This window comes from Colias croceus, chromosome 3 (genome assembly GCF_905220415.1).
Source record: "Colias croceus chromosome 3, ilColCroc2.1".
Classification (NCBI taxonomy): domain Eukaryota; kingdom Metazoa; phylum Arthropoda; class Insecta; order Lepidoptera; family Pieridae; genus Colias; species Colias croceus.
The window spans coordinates 9,162,424-9,189,618 of NC_059539.1; the positions used below are offsets into that span (position 1 = coordinate 9,162,424).

The 27,195-nt window shown below is 34.7% G+C and overlaps 2 protein-coding genes across 3 annotated transcripts in view; one reads left to right on the forward strand and one right to left on the reverse strand.

The window, feature by feature from the left end:
• The window catches only part of LOC123706227 (mitoguardin), a 45,947-nt gene that overhangs the window by 11,247 nt on the left and 7,505 nt on the right, over window positions 1-27,195 (reverse strand). The gene's annotated exons all lie outside the window — the stretch shown is intronic.
• LOC123706228 (protein unzipped) lies at window positions 1,125-26,615 on the forward strand. 2 transcript variants are annotated; one of them, XM_045655403.1, is made up of 4 exons: window positions 1,125-1,354; window positions 14,656-14,717; window positions 23,444-23,654; window positions 23,916-26,615. In XM_045655403.1, the coding sequence occupies exons 3-4, from the start codon at window positions 23,453-23,455 to the stop codon at window positions 25,064-25,066; spliced, it is 1,353 nt and encodes a 450-aa protein (XP_045511359.1). In that variant the 5' UTR covers window positions 1,125-1,354; window positions 14,656-14,717; window positions 23,444-23,452; the 3' UTR covers window positions 25,067-26,615. The 2 variants fall into 2 exon arrangements, with proteins under 2 accessions (XP_045511359.1, XP_045511360.1); XM_045655404.1 differs by lacking the exon at window positions 14,656-14,717.

Here is a 27,195-nt window from a genome sequence, read left to right on the forward strand (position 1 = left end):
ATGGAAGGTGCGCCAGTCAGCCCGGTGTCAGCTTACAGGTACCTTAATTACCTAACCCCGAATTTTCACACCGACCGACTTTGCTCCGGGGATCATGAGTCGCGAATAAAATTCACGGAAAATTAATTCACACTACACGAATAGTAAATTAAATGAATTTTTGTTTTTTGTTTAACGAAACCGGCCCAAGTTGATTTAAAAAAAACACTCAGAAGAAATAGAGCGTAATAGAGTCAGAGTACTAGACTCTACTACTATGGGTAGTTTCGATATCAATATGGTAGAGTTTATGGAAGGAGAACTCATTCTAAATATTATATTATATGTAGTAACATTTCCTGTTAGGTTTGTTTGTTTGTATGTTTTGTTTATATTCAGGGTTTTTTTTTAGTTTCAAATAATATAATGATTGCAACTATTACTTAAATCCCTAAAAAATTTTATATAAAATATAACAGAGCTTCAATTATTTTTTAAGAAAGGTTCACGCGAGCATTAGTTAATTAAATAATAGAATTTTATATTTATACCTAGTATCTGCATTAATATAACCGCACCGCTATAGAAAAATTCTAAAGATACCGTACTAAAATAATTTTATAACTTTCCAAGACGCCTTTAATTGTTGATAGTAATTTACGCATATTGACTGTTTATTTACCAACATAGGTGAATGCATATTAGCAGACAAGTGATAACTGATAACGTGAAGTATAAATTTAACGGCATTGGAATAATTCAGCGTGGCGATCGCGACCGCGACGGTCACAAGGCGGGCGCCGCGCCGCGGGCGCTGCTAGGGTTAACACTAAATTTAAAAAATCGGTTATTTATTTCAATGTTATAAAATGTTTTATAAATATAAATAAGATTTCCGTTTGCTTATAATATTTGATTGTTTATATGGATGAAAAAACAATCTGACGTTTATTACAATTCTAAATAAGTGTTAAAAAAATCATATACTGTAGTCCAATATGAATTTTGTAATGCTAAAAGATAAAAGCATCAAGCTTAACCATTTTATATACACCCAGTCACTTGTAATATTCATACGTCGGTCGTGTGACAGCCCTAGGCCTCGCCTCTCGGGCGCGGGGCCCGTTCCGCGCTCCGTCAGTCTATCAGAGGCTCTGCACTGCGGTGGTACCCTCCTCTTCATTAAATCCATCTTTCAAATACATAAATATTACGATTCCATAATATTGATAGATCTTTGTGAATATAAGCCTACTAGTTATCCAGTGTTCTAACAATTTAGTGATGTGCGTATAAGGAATTTAAGCGTAGTGATTTACCTTTATATCATCTTGCCTCATCCCGCGCTAATAACGCCGGTCTTTTCCGAGTTCAGGTAAGATCACACAAAAGGAACCGTAATCAAATGACGGTTGATACGATCTTTACAAAAATATACCTACTTACACTTATGTTTATATTTACAGTCGTTTTGAGAAAAAAATAATTAAATGCTTTCAGGTCCTCATATTGAAAGATCTTATCTGATCTATTCGATATTTTTACAAGCCATTGAAGGCAAACGAAACCTTTTATATTTACATTATGTTTATTACCATAATTGCATAGGTAGTAGGTTTATTCAATGGAGTAACAAGAGTAACATTTGGATACACGGACCTCCTAACACGTTTCCTTTAAACCGGTTCACTCTGTACACGCTGTTTAGACGCCAGACTTATGTAATGGACAAATCCTATAAGACATATCGCCTGTGTTCATCCAAGGAGCGAAGATAGAAATTTCTCTTGCCTTGATATGTTGCAATCATCCGTATTAATCCACGATTAACCACTCGGCAGCATTTCATACAGGTATAAATAATTTAACGGTGAACTAAATTCTTTGCGACTCTACAACTTGGATTCCAATGTAAATTATTTAATAATTTATGTTATTAATTGTAAATAATTTACTACAAATATACCAATGTCGAACGTTTAACTCATTCATATATGAAATATAAACTCGATGAAATACTACGGATATGTGACTCGCAAAACATCTGTCAAAAAAGATTTGTGAATCCGCATTGTCAGCGACAGCTGCACGTCGCTCCACGTGCTTATACTCGTTTATTCCAATAATAATAATAAAAAAAAACTAACACTATGACGTATCTTTTGAATAGGACCCGATACCGCGAACAACAATAAATTAGAAGCTGTAATTTAATGAATCACTTATGTAGAATTCGATTAAGAAGTCCGGATAAAATAGCCGTGACTGGTGGCTTTTAAATTGGTATTTTTTATTGAACTAAGTGATTGTCGTATCGACCTTAGAAGAACCTCTACAAGTGTACCTAATGTTTGATAACACTGTACTTAGAGTAGGTAGAGTAGGAGTAGAGCACAAGACACAGGCCGTAAGAGTAAGAAGATAGGGATTAAACAAAGGACAAGTGATAACTGCGTTAAAAACAACCGACTTCAAACTTGCACTTGCAAAATTTACAAATACCTACAGACAAAAATGCTCATAAAATAAAAACTACTGGGCCTATCCGAATAAAATTTTTATGGGACCAATTCGACACCATCCCGCATCGAACAAAAAAAGAATCACGTAAATCGGTTCAGAAACCTCGGAGTAATCGGTGTACATACATAAAAAAAAAAAATATATACCGGCCGAATTGATAACCTCCTCCTTTTTTTTGAAGTCGGTTAAAAAGTTAATGTTATATCAGTAATTAGGGTAAAGTCGGCCACATTGAAGCTTTAATTGTCACAGTAACATCAAGCCAGTCGCGCCAGAGGCCACTTGGCGTCGTTGTATCGATCTGCAAATCCATACTGCTCACGTCATACGCAACAGGAATTCGTGTGTGTTTCCAACTAAATAAACAAACCGAATAAACACAGTTGTGAATAACGTACGTATTATTTAACGCGCGTAGGTGTAACGTTGTTGGTAGGTAATTAGCGGCATCTTGTTCCGTAAACTGAGCTCGGTCTTCTAATATTTTGCCAGTAGATTCTTGAAGAATGGCCGATGGTCAATTGCTTCTAAAGGTTAATTCGATGGCGACATCGCCGGTCGGTTGCTACTCTATTAATTTCCGTTTCTCTGATCACCCAGTAACGTTGATTAGTAATTGCCAATGTATTGACTGTCTAATAATACATTTCCGAAGTTCATTCACCTTAAATTGTTACCAAGCTTCTTGGCAATTACCGACTTAAGTTAGCTAGCTATAAGTATATCACAACAAAAAGTAACATTTTTAATTTAACGTAACTTTTATAAGATACTCAAAAAATAACAACAAAGTCAAAAACGATCACTAGACCAAAGACAGCATTATGAAATTTAATACATATTCAAAATTAAGTACTTAATTTATGTGCTCTACATAAACGATGGCATCTTTGAGATAAATTCGCGACGTAATAAGAATGGGGTGGGCACGATGCCGACTGGAAAATTGTGTCAATTTCAAGCAGGGAGCCGGTCATAATTGCCTTGAACAGAAAAATTGTGGGCGCTATGGAAACCCTACAATTTTCCCCTCAAATATAATGAGTTATTATTTAATCCTAGTTATGGGAGCACTATTAAAAATCGTTCTATATTTAGGTATTCTGCCATCAAAAATTATAAAACCATTGACCGTGTCTTGTTCAAATAACCAGTAGCGTTCTGTTTAAATAGGCTATTTTGACATACTACTGAAATGAGGCCGTGTCCCTCGCGTAAACGCAAATTAGGAAAAGCTTTTTGCAATTTTCTTTGTCCCATGTCCGCTGGACGGCCATAACTTTCGTGATTTTTATGAAAGGGCTATTGACATAAAAAAAATGCGAGCCGTAATGGTCGTGTTGACGTAACAATCATAAACTGTGCTAACGAAGGGTTCAGTCTGGAAGTGGTTTTGATAAGGGACTGAATGTGGGGCCGATTCTCGTATTCGTATGCAAGCAACGGCGTACAGCGGGAATGCGATCGATACGCGCCCGCGCGACGAAACCCTCGCGAAGCAACGGCCAAGAATTGCCAAACACACCCGCGGGAATTAAATAAATCTTGACATTTGCCCTAAATAAAGCTGAAATATATACAAAATTGTACGCTTTTTAAAATCCACTTATAGTTATTACATTAAAACCTAAATTTAGCATGATATAGTATTATTGTGACTGATGCGACTCGATAATCTTATTTTTTTTTAACAACTGTCTCATTATTATGCCGGATATGATATATCATTATAAATTGCGTATTTTGACTTAAAGATGACATCACCGGCGACATTGAGAGGAATAAAACTTTTATCAAAAGCAAAGCTAACATTGGATGCTTTTCATCTCGGGCGGTGACCGCTTGGCCCTGATCTTGGCAAATACGCTACTAAATGTTTTTTTTTTTGTTGTTTCTGGCAATAGTCGCGTACATTAACTTGTATTTAAATGTAACAAAACTGGTATCTAGACGTTTGACTGTTATTCCAGTTTCAATTTATATTCGACATTTTTGAGAATTAAGATTATATTTTTGGGACAGTTGATTTCCATAGAGATTATGGAGCTCATGGTCATTGTGTACTTTATAATAATGGCTTAAGTTCAATGTCTTTCAATATTCAAATTCCACCAAAGCGTGGGCAGACGCCATCAACCTCGATGGGAACTCGTTTCAGTATGAAGGTTAGGTCAAAATCAGTTTTTATCAATACCGATACAAAAGTTTTGTTCGTGGCAACCTACGCTAACTGTTTACTAATAGCTTAATGCACTTCCTATAGCTGTCTGACGGACAACTAAGGGGAAATTCTATAGTAGGGTGCCACTACTAATGGCAGCCTTTCACTCCACTTCATACCCTCAACTTGCACAGAGATAAATATATACTTAAATTAATATAGAACGTACGATCCGTGTATTTCCAAGATACATTTTTATTGAAGGCATCGAAAGGACCTTTAATACAATTATGTTAACCTGGCATTTGAAAAAAATATCACTGGAATTTGAACATTATTTTATTGTTTGTTCTATTCTAACACGATTTCAAAATAAATCAACAACGCCACAGAATATAACTCGGCTCGACAACAATGCATCATATAAAGTCCATTTAACAAAGCCAAAAAGTTTGCATTCAATTAGTTCACCGCAATTGTTAATTTGTATTTCAATAAATGTTTGTTACAGTTTGCAATATCTATTGAACAAATTTTATAAAGATGGAAGAAATTTTAACTGAGCGCTGTTCTTATGTGATCAGTGATGCAATAAGATCCGCCCTACTTAGACCTATTTTTTATACTTTACTACGAAACTATATTATACTCATGTTTAGTGTGTGCAACGTCGGTACCTGAGATTAGTCTATTATATTTTTTGCGGCACGTCCATTGCTCCCTACTAAGACGACCCTTGGCCGAACAATGATTGAGTAGAGGGGGACGAAATGCAGCTGCTCATTTCTTTGGGACGTTCTTGTTACTATCACACTACAATAATCATAAAAGGTGGAATTTAATGAAACTTTGTAAATCCCAAAGACTTTTCCAGAGAAAATAAAGAGATAAATTTAAACCGCATTTTTTTCTAATTTTCATTTGGAAAGTTGAAGTATTAAATCAAAGTGAAATCCAGCGAAGTTAGTTGGACGTACAAACCACTTTTTTCTCGGACTCAGGCATAACGTTCAGCTTTTTATTCAAGTTTATGAAGTTGCCTGCGATGAGCAAAATAGTTCACCGCACAAAGTAAATAGGCAAAATTAATAAAGAGAGTTTTTGTAACGTACCAAAAATGAGCTGAAACGAATGAAGTCAATTTAAATTAATAAAAAACTGAATTTGTTTTTCCTAAACCTTTTTTGAGGAACGTGATGTTTAAGATTACTGGTGATTTCCGTGAAATACTGGTACAATTGTTGAGAGAGTTGACGAGAGTTCATGGCCAGTGGAACAATCGCTTTACGCGAATTTACGAATCGTGTATGGCTGCCAGTAATTCGATACTCCGTGTTCCCTTTTCAGCATAATCGTATTTGCTCCATTTCTCGTAAAAGCAATATGTTCTTATATTTCAGATTTGTTATAACTAACGTTATGAGTTTAATCAATAATGAGAACGTATCCGAAATCCGAATACAATATTCTAACACTTAATTAATATTTTTGCATTCTACAATTGATTTTACTGTAGATTTAAAAATATTAGAAATTAATGGTAAGTAGGTAACTGTATATATATACGTACTTTAAATACATAGTAATTTTTAATTTTTGCAAAACTGGATATCCAACAAGAAATACTGTTTAAAACATTTATATATGTTTCGAAATGATTCCGTACCACGAATTTAATCAAACCCACTCTGATATAAAGTCAATTAATTGAAACAAAGCACTCAACAGGTGTACGATTAACACTTCAGAATAAAAAATTACGTCCGGTGTACGACACTGTGGCCAAAATCAATAAGTCTTCCCCTCCTTCTACTGGCGCGTGCGCACCCACGTGTCAAATTGCCTAGCAGTCACTCAAGGAAATACTTAATAAAGTCCTCATTGTTCTTACATGACACCATCGTGAGCCGGTCGAATTACGAATTAACTTTTCTAGAATTTTACGAATTTTACGACTTTAACATGCTGTTAAAACGATTGATACTTTTGTAGCATTTCAATGCATTGTTACTTTATGGTCGAATGTGTCAAAGATAAGCGATGAGCTCATAAAAATCTAACCACAAAAGAACCCGCAGCACATGGTCCAGCTCTCACCGGCTATAATTTAATATCCGCCCAAAAATAATCCCATTTCCTCAATACCATTACCTACACCGACACGCTTTACTTGGGCACTTGGATATAGGGCTGGATAATTAAGTGAAAGCCACGATACTCAATGCAATATTTGGTGATGCAATGCAGGCGAGGGAAGATTATAGTGCCATATACGTATTACTTGGCCTGCATCGGGTAAAAGCTATCTAGTGCATCGACATGTTTACAGTTTTTCACAGACATCCGTTTGAACACTATCGTTAAACAAAACTATTGGCTGTTGTTAGTAGGACGTTTGGAATATATATAAATGGATATTATTGATTTTTTATTTGATTATTTTTCGTACATGTGCTGTAATATAAAGAATTGAAGGTATTCCAAGGTTGTCTGCTCATTCCCGCGAGCAAGGTTGATGCCAAGGACCATCGACAATAGAGAACGACCAAATGTCCTTCGCCGCATTTCTCTGTTTCACTCCGTTAATCTGGCCGCTATTTTTATACTCTGCCATTTCTCGCCCGCAATTATATTTCTATGTCTAACTAGCTTATTTATAAACAATTTTTTTATTAATAATCAACAACGCTATTTCTTAAGACATAGATGGCAAAAGAAAACTTTCCGGAAGCCCTTGCAATACTGTTACACTTCCGCTAGGTTCTCGTCCCTTTTTTAGGTCGTACCGTTTGTTAACGGTGGCCCAAGCTATTCAATTAACACTAATTTTGTCGCGAATAATGATTTATTCTAATTCGATGTACATAAAAAAACAGATTCACGATTTTAATGGGAACGAAAACAAAATAGGCATAGAAATAAACATTATGTAATGAAAATACATCTCTTCTAACAATATCATATCACCAGTCGATCGTGGTATTGTACGAATCAGTGTAAAGAATGGAATTAATTTTTCAATCGGACAACAATAAAGTGCTGATCGATGAACAAACATTCCATGGGGAAATCACAAAGGAACGCTACTGACAGGCGGCGGAGGAGCGAGGCAGACAATGTGCCGGTAACGGGACAGGGCACTAATTGTGGCGTGTAGCAAGTTCTTCCGTTAACCGCTGCTAAGTTCCCGAGAGAAGAAACGTGTAACCTCATAAATATAGTTAATCATCATGATAGAAGCTTTAATAGCTTTGTGCTCAGTTTTGTTGATAAACTATTTGTATTTGAAGAGAACAATAAATATTTCCGCCAAGACCATTGATATTGATAATATAACCTAAATCCTATAACATTTATTTCAAACTTTGTAACAGACGCTCACAAGAAAAGCCGACCCGTTATAAAAATTTAAATGCCTTGAATTTATTCATGGCAAAGCCTCGAGTGTATTGCGGTACTAAAAATATTCTGAAAAACTACACTGAAAAGGTTCACTTAAAACGGGTGAGAGCCCATTTAAAACGATGTTCTTTTGGATTCGTTTTGGAATACCAAAGATAACGGTGCACGATCTCAAATGAACCCAGTCACGAAAATGATCGATTGTACGCTGAGATATATTTTTTCTACTTTAAATAGTTCTACAGAACTGTATATCCAATTGATTTTATATTATTCACTTCCGTTGTACCTCAATCTCACATAGGTAGGTATTAAACAAGTTTATGTCTCGATAAAAACACGACATTAGTCGAGAAATAAAATAAATATAGGTGTATGCCTATGCATAGGCATACACCTATATTTATTTTATTTCTCACATTAAATCGTAATGATAATGAAATGTGTTATAAATTGCATTTCAGTGCGTAAATGAAGGAAATACATGGACGATTGTTACTCACAAATTAGTACAAAACGTGCATGGTTTGCAAACGTGCCTGAACTGTGGAATAAGGCAGTACTTTTTCTAGTCACGAATCGGGAACATAACACGTACTTTTTATATTAGTGGGTTATTATACCTAATTCGATAAAAGATTATCATTCACTTTGAAGAGCTTGTCAAGTATGTTGGTCTCCAAAAACATACAGTTGGTACTTGGTAGAGATTTTATTTGTTTGGTACGATGATGGCTCGACGAGAACAAAATGTAAATAAACCATTCAAGTGATGTGTACACAATACCATGTTTGTGACAAAGAAAAATATTAAATATTTGGTTATCGATGAGGCAAAAATGTAATTTTTAATCGTTGTCATTTAATTTTCGTTAGAAACAAATTTTCTTAGATAACTCTAAATTTATGTAATGTCCAATATATAAGTAGAACACGAAACACCATGTTCTAACTATGACGCGAGGCAATTATAAACATTTTATTTCCGTGCGTGGTGGTAAATAAGGCTCAAGAGCGATGTTTACGAAGACAAAACGCGGGCACTCGCGACCGCTGCGAGTAGCGACATCTTCACGGGAGACGTGTTGAGTGCAACAAGCACTTGACTTACGCAAGAGCCGCTCTACCGACTTGGCCAAAGTGTACTTTACTTCAGTCAGCACCTGGGTTTAGGTACAAACATTTTGAACCTTAGAACGGTCACGGAACTTCAAAGGAATTAATGCTAATGCAGGACCGCATGACGTGCACATCATAAAATATATTCGTGTACCATAATTAATTCTTAAATTATATGCAATTACATAATCATTAATGTATATAGGTAGTTCAAAGAAATAAAAAGTTGCTCGCTTCCAAATTAAGAGTTCAATTGGAGTAATAAAATGCATAGCGAACATTGCGCGTAAAAGTAAAGAGAGTTATTTGTGTGCGCAATCGTAAACTGATCTACTTGAACCTCAAGAGTCCGCACACAGGCCACCGTCAATTAGCAATAAACTCTGCTTCTTTATTGTTATTACCGACTTTAATATTCCTTCTTATTATTACGTCAAAACATGACCTAGCACTATTACACGAAACAGTTTTTATGTTAGAGTTCAACGCCTCGGCTGCTCTTATATTTGCTTAGTGAGCTACGGGAGTCTGAGAGTTGTCCTGAAGAGATTATTGTAACTTTATACGAATATAATATTACTAGGAAGTCTGACGGAGAAGAATCGATTACCTTCTAACTTTTCGTGTATCATATGTCTAATGCAGTTGGAGTGTGACTGCCGTTAATGCATGCTTCACCAATTTAGTTTTATAATGTTCGATCCGCCGTACACGCCTTCATGCATTTACGGACAAACATTTCAATATGGACAGGCGATTAGTAATTCTAGACCAAAACTCTGTAATCTTATTCATTGACATGGAATTAATACCTTAAAAGTGGCGATTAATTCGTAAAAGAATCTCATATCAATCAAACGAAATAATTGCAAGTGCTTAATATTAGATATCCTTTCGTAGCCGTCCGCGTTAGACTCATACTAATAATTAATTACAACCGGTGTTACGCAAGTTGTAGGTTCAATTAAATTGTTAGCAATCATTATTCCTCATACGGCCTTGCCTCGTAATCATGCCCACATTACTCTCCGAATCAATCTTGGAAAAATGCAATAAAAACTGCTTTAATGAAATAAGTCGTATTTGCGATAAAAATCTTATGTACATAAAACATGTGTAGGTACCTATTTATTATTCGTGTTAGAGTCAGCGATAATGTAAGACCTAAATGTAATCATTTTTACATAAAAACGACTTAATTCCATTATACAATCTAATAAGAAGTCTAGCGCATGACCGCACGTTAAGATGAGTTATGCAATTTCTTATTCATATAATTTTCAATTTTGCGCCTGAGAATAAATAAGTATGAAAACTTGAAGATGTGCTGGTGACCGGTGAGTCATCACAATGAGCCGCGTACATCGACCCGCCCCCACGGCACGGAGCCGTTATCGTTTAAACTGCACCTCGCATTTTTTGTACACCACGCCAATACAAGACAAAAAAATCGCGACTCCTTATTCCAACCGAGCAGTTGAATAAAAGGCAGACGCTCGCACCGCTTTCAAATCTTATATTCAATTTAATCGCGACGCGAAGGAATTGTCGGAAGTTCAGAAATACGAAATAGGATTTATCTCGTCTATAAACGGAGGTAATTATTCATTACCGTAATATGAGTCAAATGCTATCGTATTACTTTTGTAAAATTTTCATTGATTCATTTTCAAGTTGACTCACAGAGCCAGTGACGTCATAATAATATAAGCTATGAGTATGTTGAAGTAACTTTCAACCAGTTGACTGTAACCAAGGGTTACGTAAATGAATCATGCTACTAAATATAACATACGGGAATTGTACTTTATAATTGGTAAATTAATGTTTATGTCGTTGTCTTCTATTTGCTGTCTAGTCACTTGGTAGAGTCTTCCTCGTAAACATTTTTCACAATAATTAAGTTCAACAGAATCGTGTTCTGTATACTTTTTCATACAAAATAACTCTATCTTTTAAATATAGCAAATATCGACTCGAAATTGTAACGGTATTAATGCAAAGCTGAAATATTAGGTGCAATATTAGAAGGGGGTTCTCAATTATATTATACTTAATGCGTTTCCTTAGAAATTCCAACATTAATAGTCAAATATAGTAGGATATTGGAGTTAATTAATGCGATATTGTGCGGCGTTTGTCACCCCAAGCCCTTACTGTTTGTTCAGAACTTCATCCGACTCACCCATTCCATTTTCTGAACATAAGTTCTGTTCATATTTACAAGAACTTTCCTTATTTTGTTTCTGTTACGAACATGTGTTCACAGTTATACAAATATGTATATTGTATAACTTACACTTTTATGTAGTTAAGCTTAATTTAAATTGATACAAAAAAAATATGAACGGATTTTTGGAAATGTTTATAAGTTTTTTTTATTCCTCCACAAGAACCACGATCTTCATTAAAGCATTCCTTAAGATTGATCATAAAAAGAAGAGAAAGTGAATATTTATGAGACATCCATATATGTAGAGCGGAATGCACTATTCATAACATGTGCTCTATGAATACCAGAATTGTGAATTAATTGTGCGCTATAAAAACGAACAAAGATTACTGCGTTATCATCATAAATAATGGAATATGCATACGTGATTTATCAATCCTACACCATTCAATAGACCTGCCATATGAAGTTATCGATAATATAAATAAAAGTAAAACAGCATGAAGTGGTTTTCTAAGTAGAGCATCGACGACTTTAATGTCGTCAAATACGAAACGATAGCGTTGCGTGTGATAAAACTATTCAATAAAACTGTAATAACCCAAACATAATTTAATTTAGAAATACCTTAGAGGAAATTTATTTACAAAACAAGCAATATAACTCGTTATCAACGTCACGGTGACATATATATCAAGGGTGCAGATAACATCAACATAAGCCTGCACGGAACAGGAATTACGGAACTGAGGCACATTTACATTTTCCTCTGGCCTTCCCGAGGACCCTGTTAGCAATAAATACGTAATGTACTCTGCAATCGATTGAGGAGGGTTCCTTTATTACGCAGCAAGTATGACATCAGCAGAAGTTTAAGTAACTTTTGGCTTCAACTTTGCCCTCGTAAACAAGATACGAACGCATTTTTTTTAATAATATTGTGATGATTTTTGTAATGTTAAACTTGTTAACAAAACAAACAAAGTAGATAGAGTATTTTGGTATGTTAGTATATAATTTATAATGCCTATGTGTTACAATTTTTGTTCACACCGTCATAAATCAATGATACAGAGATACTTCTCCCTGTGGCATTATTTCATGTTTGTATTCCGTTTGTGGAGGCACAATGTATTGAATAAATAAAATGCAATTAAGCCTAGAGGGTGTGCAAACACTCAGATAGGTGGAAACCCATACTATAAAATCGCAATGAAATCCGTTGTAATAGAAAAAGGGGAACCAGATTATCAATTTAACGTAAATTAACGTAATTGTGTAAAACAAATTGTTCGCACGTGCGAAGGGGTTACAATGGTGTTGTAACTAAATGATGACATTTTATAGGACAAAATTTAATCACCAAGAGGGGATTAGTGTGCGATATTGAACGTTTCAATGATGCACTAATTCGGAAGTACTGAACAAAGAGAGCAGTCTGCAGGGCGTCGCCATGGAAACCGAGAAAACTACCTCGCTTACCTCCCTCGCTCTGTGTGCGGTGATCTGCGTTTGAAAAAATAAAATAGCATATTGCATGTAACTTTGATATCACGACTTTGATCTTTATGCCAGCGTTTTTTATCAATGCAGCTTCGAATGAAAATCTAAATCCAATTCCGAATATCGCTTTGAAAACAACGTAAGTGCGCAATAATACAACGAATCATAATATTTGCAAATGCGGTCCTCCGAATCAGTGGTCTGCGATAATAACTCCATTGAACAAAGGGCTGTGCAATTTTGCTGGGCAATTTGGGATTTGAAACGCTGCGGGGGCGGTCATAGTATAACTTTATCGCGATTCAAATGACATATGCGTCGGTTGTTATTCTCTACTTCCGTAATTCATTAGGCTTTAAATTATTTCTCGTTAAAAGGGTGAATACGTTTCACATGTACCTAAACTCGTTATTGTGGTTTTGTGGTGGTTAAATTAAATTCATAATTTTATTTCAAAATACTACCGCCATTATAAATAAGTATGGTATTTGCAATAATGTTTAATTATTATTGAGGCAATAATATCTAAAGTCAATTAGCCGAATAATTAAAGCTGAGTTAAAAGGTTGGTATTCCAATAGGTATATATTTATTATTAAAATAAATTATAACTTAAATCTATAGAATCCCTGAAACCTTGTTATGTCTCTAAGAAAAATAGATGCACTTTACTTATTTGACCCCTGTCAGATGTCCGCCTATCCGATTCCCCTAACGTTATTGGAAGTCCCTACTTAAACGCGTTTACTTGTGGTTAACTGAACAATTCAGCTGGACAGCTCCAAGCCACAAATAAGAAACGGTTAATAGAGAATCTGAAAATATATAATAATCGGCGTTAAAAGTATGAAGTACAAGTGGCAAAGACGTATTTATAATCAACACTTCAAGCAATTAGCTACTCACGGAGTGTGCTACACTTAAACTCGAGTAGTTGTGTACAAAGACGCTGATATCCAGTTTCTAAGTGCTCATTGTAACAGCTCACAATGGGTCTGTTGCCGTGGCGAAGGCCGATCCACCGCTGCATAACGACTGCATTATCACCTACACTTGTAATGCGACGCATTCGCATTCCGTATTGCACCAACATTTGAGAATTTTTAAGTAGAGCTAACGGCACCCGAGTTGATAGTATTCGTCCAGCAAGTAAAACGAGCCAAAGCTTGCTTTAAAATGATATAAAATGCGGTTCTATCGGTTTGATCATTTTTTTCCTCAGTATGCAATTTATTAAATTATTTATAGATTATTAACGTACCAAAACAATTTTCCAATTTAAAGTATTCCTAATTCCAATTTGCTAGGTACCTTTAAAGCTGTACTTAACGGAAAGCTGCATTGCAAGATACCAAGATTAGCTTAATGTCATGGCCCATTAATATGATTAAAACCAGCTATAACTGTTACGTCTTAAAAAAATTACGTCGGTTTACGTTTCATTAGCTCATTCAACCACGCGATTAAGCTGCATTTAAATTTCTTGTGGGTGATTTCCTGACCGCAGCCCAGCAGCAGACTCGAAAGTGCTTAATTAATAGAGAACTCTTTCAAAGGGCTAAAAATAAGAAAAATTAAATCTTCTAGCAATTATTGTACGAGCAGATGTGTATAATAATAAGAATTTCGCAAATGAAATGGATTAAGTTAGTCGGCAGCTGTTGCATTCGTTTGTTTATTTTATGGTCCATAAAGAAGAATTTGTTTGTGCAGATTCGTTCCTAACTACTGCGATGTTCTTATTTAGGTAGCTTTTTCAAAGTTATAAATTTGACATTGATTTTTATTTTTTCAGATCTAACTTCAAGTTTGCGTACACATTATTAAAGCTGGATTTCTCATAGCAACATCACTGAGGTAAAGTCAAGCCCAATTTATATTATTACTAAAACGAATAAGTTTATCACTCAAGAGATTAGGTATTTTAGGAATATCTCTAAAAGGAATGTTCTTCAACATTCTCTGAAGTAAATCGAACGAGAAATCGATTAACTGATGCGCGACTTACGCAAAAAAAAAGTATGAACGAATTGTCAATTCAACATCGACAATTGAATGAAATTCTTTCGAAGTGATGTCAACGGTCTAAAAATAGATGATTTGGTAACTGGCTCAAGATCAGGGGCCCACCTTGATCCTGTAGGAAGTTTTCAAGAAATATTCGTTGGAAATAGTACCCTTACAAAGACTTGAACTTTTTGTCAAAATGTAATAATGGATGTAGTTAATTAATTTTAATTTATGACACTGCTATGATACAGAGTAGGTAACAGCGCTTTCGTCATACCATATATCATAACAAGCGGACGCGCTATCTCAACTCGAGTCTCCCGTCTAAGAAAAAATGATAGGGACAATTAAATGATAAATATCGTTACATCAAACTGGGGCACTATGTCGTCACTATCATAAATGCTGCTATTATTGACAATCAGACACCGACCTTGCAGCTCGTTGTCGCAAACCGTGGGGAGCCAGATTGTCATCCTTCATACCGGCATCCGCCTTACGTGCATTTTGATTATATAATTCGAGGATTTAAGCCGTGTGATGACGTACTTTTAAAAACAATAATCCTGTTATTTATAAACATGTTGACGCGAAGGTGCACTTATAAAATGTAATGATAATACCTACATTCATAATTATCATTACTATCATTGCGGGAGGTCTAAAATTGCTTATGATTGTTGTTACGTAAAGTGACTACAAATAGACCTCATTATCAATTACTCATTTAACACATATGTGAGATCATTAAGATCATACACATGAAAATGTAATAAAATTTTAATATCATGAATATTACTCATTATCTACATAAAGAAAATATGAAATAAAATGTTTGACTACATAAACGGCATAACGAATACCGTATTCATGAAGCGTGACCAGCAGGTGATGATATTAGCTCCAACCATACCGCGTTAATTAGTCTCTCGCTGTTTGATTTACGGTGTAACTTTGTCTACCGACCGACGGCGCTAATTCATTTCTATCGAATAGCGGTCGCTGACATATTGCAGTGATACGAGTTGATGTAGTCATTTGACCACATTGGAGAATATTCTGTACATAATGGCGGCGGAAACGTAGGCGTAAATGCGTGTGCTATTTTATCGTGCAAATCTCCCGACACCCCGTCACGGCTGTGGATCGTAGTCATTGATGGCGCGACTGCAACAGTTTATTCACAATACACACTGTGCAACCGGACGGATTCATGCTCTATTCGTAAATTAAAAATGGTAACGGTAAATTGTTTTGTGTTTTGTAGTTCCACGAGTAAAAGTTGCAGGGTTTGTGATCTATCATTATATTAATGGATTGAACTATTGCGGTATCTAGGGCACGGGCCAGTCATTGCGTGATGGCTGCAAGAAAATACCTATACAAATTGGTTCACATTTTTATGTGCACTTTTACAACTTCTTTGAATTTTTAATTTCATAATACTAATGGAAACATAATGAATTTTAATAGCTTCAATGTTATTAAAACCACGATCCTTAATTGATTCTTATGTCAGACAACCTTGACATTTGAATTAAAATTGCACGAACCGTTTGTTATAAATTAATATTTAGAAAGTGAAACACATGTGTAGGTACTGAAATTCTTATAATCCAATTTACATGTTTTTTTGAGTTCAAATATTTCATCTTAAGCGCGTATACCATCATTTATTGACTAAACGTTAAGACTTGTCGGGAACATTAAGTCGATGCTGAGGTCGGTAAGCAAACCCGCATCCCATTGTTTCAGAGCTTTCAAGTGGTATGAATACGTCTATTACTCTACGTATGAGTCAGCCGCGGTTACCCTCGCTATTGTCTTCCCGTTTATCACATACAAATACTTATTTATACCTTCATAAATGCAGCTATCATTATAACAGAACGCTCGCCGTTCTCGCGTTTTTGTATATTCTATTGTGTGGAAATTCATACCTACCTACTCGTCAAAATTGAGAGATTGAATTAAAATCTAATAAGGAGGTTATTAGATTTTAATTCATAACACGTATACAAGAAAATAAATAATAATTATAATATTTTAAATTACCTATTATTTAAAAATATTATTCACAAACAATCAAACATAGCAAAATAATCATCATTGTAGTTTTTCTATTTCAAATAACTAGTGCAGATCAGAGCACCAATGTTGCAATATCACATCTATGCTGGCTTTAAGATATTAGGGTATATTTCCCACGGTAGGTATCAGCTACTCATGCACCGTTGCGCACACGCAGCGGTCCGCAACTAAATCCAGAACAAATACTATCTACTGCATAACTGGCATTCCAGCTTCCATTGATAAATGTACGATATGAAAAAAAATATATATTCAATTCGACAAACAACATAAAGTTACTACGAATATGAATGGTAAGAGAGAATAATAAGAGTAAGATTTAGCTAAATATAACACGTAGCCAACACTATACAATTATTATAATGTGGGTTAGCGAGAAACTGTACTTAAACACTTCCTTTGATTGCGCTTTGTACCCAATGCATCATAGAAACGAACAATGATAAAGAGAATGATTTATCGACAGTTATCCACCGGTACACGGGCACAAACGACGGCGCCCAGAGAGCAATTTACGCTACCGCAAAAAAGACTATTTCTACCAGTAGCAGAACATTACAGTGCACGACTGTTCCCAATCATTATGTTTATTGCTTTAATCTTATATAACGGTTATTTAACGCCCGTGTGATTACTATTAATAAATGCCCATTATCATTTGCTAGCATGGTGTGAAAGATCATTTATTTTTAAATTAGAGCTCCCGCAGAAACATATTAGCTAAAGGTTCAATCAACAATTCAAGCGTAAAAGAAAGGGTCAGTTAAGACGTTGTAACAAAAGAAGCGACCTTGCCCTAGCTTTCGCCGTATGAACAAAGCGTTGTATTAAATTGGCCGGTGAAAGCAGAACTCGTTAACTATCCCAATGATAATGCAGCACTTGATAACGCTGCTATTACCAGCGTAATTGCCTTTCAGAACATAACCCATCTCACGCGAAGCATCATTGAGAGTGCTATTCTAGATCCAGGTCAACAATGCGCTTAGCGCGTATATGTACAAGTGTCGTATTAAATATTCCTGAATGCGTGAATAATTTAACTGGAAAAGGAATACATAAAGCATAAATTGTCGGAGCATAAAAGTCTAAAAGTATCGTAAAAGTAAAACTCGTCGTGTTTACTTAAGCTATAGCAGTATTGTTGAAATACGTGTCATAAAATCTTTGATTCGACTAAAAAAAATCTAGTGAAAGAAAATAAGAGGGTTCAAGAGTCCATTTAATTAACTTAATTGTCTATTGACCAGAGAGCTTAGTCGTCTATATAAATGCAAGTCAAGCAAAACATATCTGGGTTAAAAGCTTAGCAATGTTCGTCTCTGGGAACAATGACAGATAAAATCAACTCTCCGCATTCAGTCCTTGATATATGGACGAGCTTGGAATGGTCAATTAAGATAAAATTTATTAAATTATACGTATACTATAAATAAATATGAATATACTAGGCAGTTTATTTATAGTTTATTACTTATTGCGGTAGTCTATAATCTATTGTTTACTATGTAAAAGCATATACATATTTAGTACTAGCAGTCCGCCCCGGCTTCGCCCGTGGTATATATTTACGTTTTCTCTACATAAGAACCATCCTCGTACTTCAAGGAATATAATAAAAAAAGAATTATCGAAATCGGTTCAGCCGTAATAAGTTCTCAATTTATGCGCTTACCAACACATTTTGGGATTCATTTTAATATTATAGATTTACTAACTCAGGGTCAGTTTGAAATCGTCTCCAGATAATATTATAATTATAAGTAAGTACATACAATGATTGCAGATTGTAATATACCTGTTTTTTAGAATTTTTCACATACCGTACGTAGATATTTTCGACACACATATTTCAACACAAAACATGTTATGGATAATCCAAATAAAACAATATGACAAAGCTTTCTAAGCCTTCGCTTTGAAGCAGGCGACACTAATCCCCTATATTATTGATTGCTTTTACATAGTTAATGCGATTACAGTGCGAGCAGTGCACGTTGGTTCGCCTCTGATATCGAATTAACACGTTAGCTGCGAAACAGGGCTTGAAACACCCTGTCCGTGTCTCGTCGTTATAGCGGTAGGAAAAAACTTAAACTTCTCTGTCGTGCGGGAGGCATAACTTCCATCTGGTTCAGTGTAGGAAAGTGATATCTATATATCTGAGATGTGCTATTGATTCCTAGTTCAATGGTATACCGACCTTAATACCGGGTTTCTTAGACCTCGTGCCGCACTGAACAAATAAAAATTCTAACACAGTGCGGAACGAGGTTGCGAACACCTCGTACCACCACGCACCTCGTACCGCACCCTAAGCTAGCTTCACGCGGTTAGTGTTGTGCAACGCATTCGAGACTATTTGTGGAACAACTTATTGAAGCTTTTACAAAGAAGGACTTGAATGTGGATACAGGTAATTTTCGAACATCCTAACTACTCGTTATAATAAATATCGTTAATAGAAACGTGAATGTGACATGTTGAGTAACTTTCTTCAAATAGGTTGATAATCATGATTACTATTAGTGTGTTTGTTCATTGAATCAACTAGCGGCAAATCCAAAACACCCGGCAATCGGTGTATGGCTTATCAAAATTTAACTCTTGCCCAAGTCAACAAGCCAACAAACAAGGCACATCATCTCTTAAAGGGATCAAAGATGTGTAGGATGTTACGAAAAACTCCGCACCTTCTTAACAAGTCGTGAGGCCGAACAAGGTAAAGAAAATTCTCACAGAATGCACTGGTTGCAAACAATATTATTGTTTGGCCTGTTTTAATGAAAAACATCCATAAGTTTGATAAATAAATACAATTAAATAAAATCGATATTTCTTTTCCCATCACTAAATTATATGAAAAACTGCTATTGTTCAGTGCGGTATGGGGTACATCAGACCCCACATTTTATTTTACCCCTAGAATCTAAACTAACTAATCTAACCACGGGCGACGGTAGATTTAGGTTAATGAACTCATTGTTAATAATAATCACGACAAAAGCCGCACACTTTGTCTTATTTGGCGCCAAAAAAACGATTTTGGTCTCCTACGGGCGGTGGGGTTTAATATGCCTCGTGCCGCCACAATCTCTGGTATAGGACAAGGTTTAAAACGACCCGTAACGCAGTAATGGAAAGTACAGATATTTCTGTGCCGCAGTGAACGTGTTAAGTATGAAATTAATTTTTAAAAATATCTCTATCTGCGGTTTATATCAAAATAATGCACTAGGTATCTGATGATGCGTTTATCTTTAAACGATAAAGAATAAACAGTATAGAGTTCAAGACTCACGTTCATTTCCTCACACTTAATCATAGACAAAAAAGTCATTGAAATAAATTACACTACAATTTTACGTGTACCAAAGCCTCAAACAACCGTAGGGAATCATAAAAGATACACGAATATAATATTGAAGCGTGAAGTTAATTGGCGTTACTGATGAGTCTTTGTAACAGTGAATGGTGTGTTGATGAACAGTATCCGATGCAACAATAGCGAGCTCGTAACCGAATATACTCCGTCTAACTGTCACCTCAAGTGCCATGTGAAGTGATTACGATACATAAATCATTTCTTGGAACAATGAGAGGCTTGAACGGACTTGAGTCGTGAGTTTTCTATATAGTTGTTTGGATACAGTGACTTTAGTCACAATTCAATAATAGTTAAGCTTTTTTACCTACCACCAATAAGTTAAGTTGCATCGACACACAACATTTTTATATTTTCGTTATCTTTCAATAAAAATTTTTTACATATAATTTGTAGAATATTAAGATAAATAATAACACAATCTGGCAAAAGCAATTAAAGTTGTTTTCAAAAATATTAATAATTTTTATTTGCAGACCTCGACATCTACATTCGCCGTTAAAATGTCCTTCTCCATAATTAGAAATTACGTAATGGAAGGTAGATCAGTTGCCAAACGACCTTTAGTTATCCACGGGGTCGTGCCATAAAATTTTACAACCACTACAATGACATTACTGTTCAGAATTAGTTTGCACTTGCATAAATACTTTTGTACCAATGATGTCACCGCTCACTAAAATACTACAGAAATTGCCAAAATGCCTTCCTGGAAGTTTTTCGAAAACCTCAGCCTCTGTTAGTCATCGTATTTCCCCTCGCGGCAATTGGCCAATGTCGAGTTTTGCCTACTCGGTTAAATGTAGTCGCGAACGATGGGGAGGTAGAAAACAAAAGTTTTCCTTGTTTTATTGAAAGTGGTGTTTCCCCTCCGCTATCTAGGGCTAGACAAGTATCTGTCGGAGAAGGGCATTGTGTTGAAGTCACAAAATCAATGTCACACTCAACTACGAGTCTATCGACATATCTATGTATACGCTAAAGCATAGTGTGTACCTATGTGCAAATAACATTACAAAATTTTATTTGGAAAACTGATTAGGGACCGTTTTCTTCGCACCTGCAAAATCGAATTTCCTTCCGTTGCACGTGTGTCTCAAGAGTTTTGAATTGCGATGGAAACGTTTTTTTGCAGTCAAAAGTAAAAGAGAAAAAATAATACATTAGTAGTAAGGAATTGATACTCACGAACATTAAAGATAACCTTTGCCTTAAATATTACAAACTCTTCATTGATACGATTCAAATAGAGCGATTGCAAAATAAATTATATAATAATACAATGAACATTTTATTTTGTGTTTATCATATGAGATACTACATCTGTTGTTTTTAGGAACGAAATATGTACCCGCGTCTGGAAGACAGAATAAACTTTGTATTACAGGAAAATCGATAATTAGATACGTGTTCCACAGACGCCGTAGGGTTAGGAATTTAGCAGCACCTTGTAGTCGAGATATGTAATAACACTGACTTAGTCACGGCTAGCTTATCGTATAAGGTGGTTAATATCAGAAGCAATATATCACAATTTAATCAAACAAACGAATGGGGCGTCCGGATTTGTGTCAGACGCAATAGACCGTGTCAAGTGGAGTTATTAAATTTAATTAAAACCATTAGTTTCGGTATTAACAATGACATATTCGGTCGTAAAATAAGCCCTATATCTTATTTGAAGCTATTTTATGATCTAACAATGTTAATAAAGTATATAATATGTTTCAAAAGTCTTTATTGAATTGACTAGACACGTGAAGGCCAAAATATAAATAAGAGCAGATAAATTTATCGTACTGGAAAGTACGGTAAAGGTTTCTCTTTAAATATTGAAACATCGATTTGTTTAAAAGCCTCCACAGGGGTCGCAGTGCGGTCGTCAATAACCTATATGAAACTTGGCACATGAACACTGCAGGCATTTACTAATTATTTCGTCCAAATCAATAGTTAATAATATATTTGTCACTTGCTCAATTTGACAACATAATCATGTTTCCTAATTACGTCTATAAAGATTACTGTAAGCCTACACATAAGGTTAAATACTATTATTATCAATTGATATTAACCTTGAATTATGGAATTGCTTAGCATAATCTTGGAACCGGTTCTCAACAAGGTATGATGTAAAGATACCGCAACGAGACCCTAGTAGGTAAATGTTAAGTTTATTTTTCCATAGTAGGAAAAACTCAATTCAATATTGAGTAAACAAAATAGCCAGACGAAGCCGCCTTTTCTATTTACTTTGAAAGTGTATCGGAATCTGAATCTCACCCTCGTGATTTACGCTCGATATAATATATTAGGGTAGATAAGGCGCAGTTTTATTACCTAACTTACTTTTAAGATTTACATTTACAATAAAAAACAACAAAGCAATGTTGGAAATAATAAACTTAATTACGTTCCAAGGAATGAAGAAATATATTTGTACTGTTACTTATACGTATTTTTAACGTTAATTTCTTTACATAATAGAATAAAGCTGATTGTAAAAAGGTATAAAAATTGTGCCTTACAACTTCAAGTGTTTTTTTTTACCTTATAATGGTTAAAGGATCGATTTGCTTGGCGCCTTCTTGCCAATATTCACCCTCTGTACCTACAACCCACGTTGAAATGCAATGCATTCGAAGAAAAATTTATGTTTCCTACCTACCTTTAAATTTTAATAAACGCGAATACGCTATATAAATCTACTACGATAACTACGACAAATACATAAATAGTTTAAAGTTCAGTAGAGTTTAGATAATTCATAAGCTCGTAATTTTTTTTTAATGTGTTCAGGTTTTAAAATTTTATCATCCCTTCAGCCCTATTCATCTCACGGTAAAAGGTATAACCTATAAAGGTTTAAATATGTACCGTAAACGCAATAATATCACAGGGGTATGACATTGTAAACTTTCCTTCGCTAAACTCGTCACCGCGCTTGAGCGTAAAATGGTTTCAGTAATTCTGTCAGGAAAATTGAGTTTGCAAGTGATCGTGGAACCACATTGGCACGGCTTGTTTATGCAAACTTTCTACCTTGTGCATATACGCTCGCTTATACAATTATGTTAAGCAAATCTTTTGTCCACAGATAGCAATCATGAAGAGAACTAGAAATTATACGAGTGGGTGGTGGGTCCTGTTGGCGACAATTACATTAGCGGTCCCGGTGCTCAGTGAAGCTGGGGTTGGCCTATTCAATGCGAGACTAAAACAAATTGTCACATCCAGTACACTCAAGTGGGCAAACCTCAAAAAAGAAGCGATGGAAAACTACGTGATTGGTGCCGAGTCGGAGAAAGGTATAGCTCGGGTTACTTTTACATGATTACTTTAGATATAAAACATACTTTTGGGAAGATTTTAACATCTTAGTATGAATAAAATATATTTGTAAAGCATTCTGCATATTTATGTGGCACGGAGCAGAAACAAGTTAACAGTTTTACATTAAACTTTTCTAAGCAATCCATTTGAGAAAAAAAAATAATTTTAACTTTCTCAGTTGTTTGATGATTTAATAATTTACAAACTCGTTTATAAACCTCTTTATAATGTTTCAGGGCCGATTTATCTATGTAGAACCAGACATGAAGGCGATATGCTTCTGGGACAACTGAGACCTGATTATACATCATGTGCTGTATCAGGCACAAAGAGCTACAATATCTTTGAAGTCATGGAAAACATTGAAAACGCATCTTTGATTATTTGGAAGCCTTGGTATAAATTTAATTCTAAACCAAGCGGCGCAGTAGCTGTGGATTCTTCGTTAGATACCACTTTTGTCGGCAGAGTAAAAAGTGATGGCGGTTTCTCGCACAACATTGGACGAATAAATTACGAGAGTACGGTGGGTGAATTGATTTCATTCGATGAGAAAAACAATGAATTAATTGAACATAGCGGGGAGATTTTGATAGAAGAAGAACCGATCAGCTATAAATTGGAAAATGTGGAGTTAGATTTGGATACACAACACGTACGACAAACCGATCCACAAGTTTTTGAAGAACGAATTTTACGAAACGATGATGATGTGGCTGCTACCGTGACAACTGAGATAGAATATAAGTTCAACTATACGTTGTCTTGGGGCCACGGACACGGTATTGCAATCGGTTTAAATACGACTATAGAAATGAGCGATGGAACCGTTTTCCCTCAAATTGAATGGGCCAATCCCTACACGGAAGAGAAAAAAGAACTTTTTAAATTAGAAATATTTCTAGAACCGGGAACTGCTTGCAATGTCACATTCAGAGGTAATAATACTGATCGCGACGTACAATACACAGCTAAATTAATGACATTTTATAAAGAAAACAATGCGCGTTCGAGACCAATGCGAGGTGAACGGATTGAAAACACCGTAGAGGTGGAAGCTATTTATGGAGAAATTTACTATACGGGCAACAATACTTTGGTACCGACGACCACCACCACCACTACTACTACGACTACTACCACAACAACGACGACCGTACTTCCGCCACTTCCACCATCAGTAGAAAAGAACGACATTGGTATGATTATGGATAGCAACAGCATATTAGGAGACAGTAGCGAAGATATGGTTAAAGCGCCACAAGATAAGGAAGATAATATCAATAGATCGGTTGTCGGAGGTTTGGGAAGTAATCCTAACAACGGTGCCAATATCAAAGTATTTTTCATTGTTTTGTTTATTCCTCTGTTCGCGATGTTACTCTAAATTATATTAAAATATATAAATATTAGCTTCTTGATGTAAATAAACAGAATTGATATATCTATAGAATAAACCATTATTACTATTGCTTCAAGTTGATAGACGTATTGTGCAACTTCGTTTATTGGCTGCGATAACGGCAGTGTAGTTATATTGTACATAGGAATATAAGTTGGTTTTTGAAAACATTCCCGTTGAAGATATTCATTCCAAGCAAATGGAGGAGCCAAACACATGCGTGTAAATAGAGTTTGTATATAGTTAAGAATATTAAGAGTCGCAGAGCGACCTTAATTTTGCATAACGGAGTGTGGATAACATCTCGAAAAAGAGTTATCACAATGATAAATCGTTACCAACTTCCTGCTTTTAAAAGTAAATAAAATATTGATTTATTTATTTTAATATAGAGCAATAAGTGACTGAGCGAAAAAGCTATAAAAGTTAACTAAAAGAAGGAAACATTTCTATTAATTGACTTTTATGCATAGTGAAGACAGTACAAGTTTATTTGTAATTTTAAATTATGTTAATCGAAAACATCGGATGATATCATCAAAAATTAAGCACACATATAACATATTATGCTATTAGACCTTTTCCGCTAATTAATTGTGACATATCTTTGTAATACCTCCTCTCTGTTTTTTTAATCCTTTTGTTATTATTAGTTCTAAATTACAAAGAGTTTTATTTAGAAATAATTATATTGTGTAGCTGATAGTGTTAGTAGATTAATTTATTTTGTTCAATTATAGATTATATTTATTTTTCAATATAACTTTGCTACAAATCATTGCTACTTCTAAGGATCACAAAACATATACATATTATTTATTATATTATAGGTTAAATACCAAAGTAAATCCTTCCAATAATAGATACCATTCTGTACTTTCCCATTACCCAATTATTAAATATATCAATATTATATTAATCAATGGAATAAGGTCTGTATGATACCTACATATTATTATAATATAAACTAATGCTTAGCAATTTTTTGTATGTGTAAAGAAATGAATGATATTTTTGTATGAGCTAATAGCGTAAGTGAACTCATTTCATGTATTATATTTTTTTCATATTGTATTTTTGTTACATTCAGTATTTCGTGATCATTTATCGTAGTTCTCATGTAATTCTAGAATCTGCTTCTTATCACTTTATTATTAGGAGTATAATCATTGTCCCACCTAGAATATCATTATTCCATAAGTGTTTAGAGTTAATACATTTGTATTTAAAGAGTATTTGACGCAAAGGTGTGTTTCGTCACTTTCGAGTTAAATTTTGCTTACATTTTGTCTCGTTGTGTAATGTAATTCAAAGTAATATATTGAATATCCTTATTAGAATGTCATTTCGATGTGGACTTTCGCTTAACGCTCCCTTAGATAGTAAAACTGTTTCGTAACTTTAAGATATTTGTTAATACTGTATAATTAGATATTATATGAATATGAATCTCATGACATCAATATTGTTTTGCAAAGCATAATTGTGATGTTCAATGTAAGTTTTGTTTTAAATCATTAAAGTGTAACAGAAACTTGTTTTTTATTATGTACCTACCTACCTTAGTTAATATTGTAGTACCAGAAAACAATTAGGTGATAGCGAAAACAAATTGACAATTCTTAAAATCGGTCCAGCTGTTGCATAGTCTAATAAAACTAAAAGTAAATCAATTGATAGAAATTTCCTTACAGTCACTATTATAACTATGAGATTCAGCTAAAATGGTTATTACAATACTATCTACTACAAAGCCAAGTAAATAATAACTTTGATGGATTACGTTCCATAAAATGTGGATGAAAATTCAAATCACCTTTCAATTTTCATATGATTGATTGCCTGAGTTAGACTTAATATTTTGTGAATCTTTATTGTCTAGTAACCTTCTTTAAATGTAAATCTAGCTGGTCTCGACTTTCAACAATCCATCTACATATCTAAAGACAGAATTAATTTTCAGGTAATCTAATGATAATAGATAAAAACAAAGTTATTAATTTGGTTATCTTTTCTCCCTTCTAAAACTTTAACACTGTTTACGATAATATGTATAATCCTATTCCTCCCAACAACCACAACGAAGTGCGAGGAAATGAACATAAAAAGTCCCA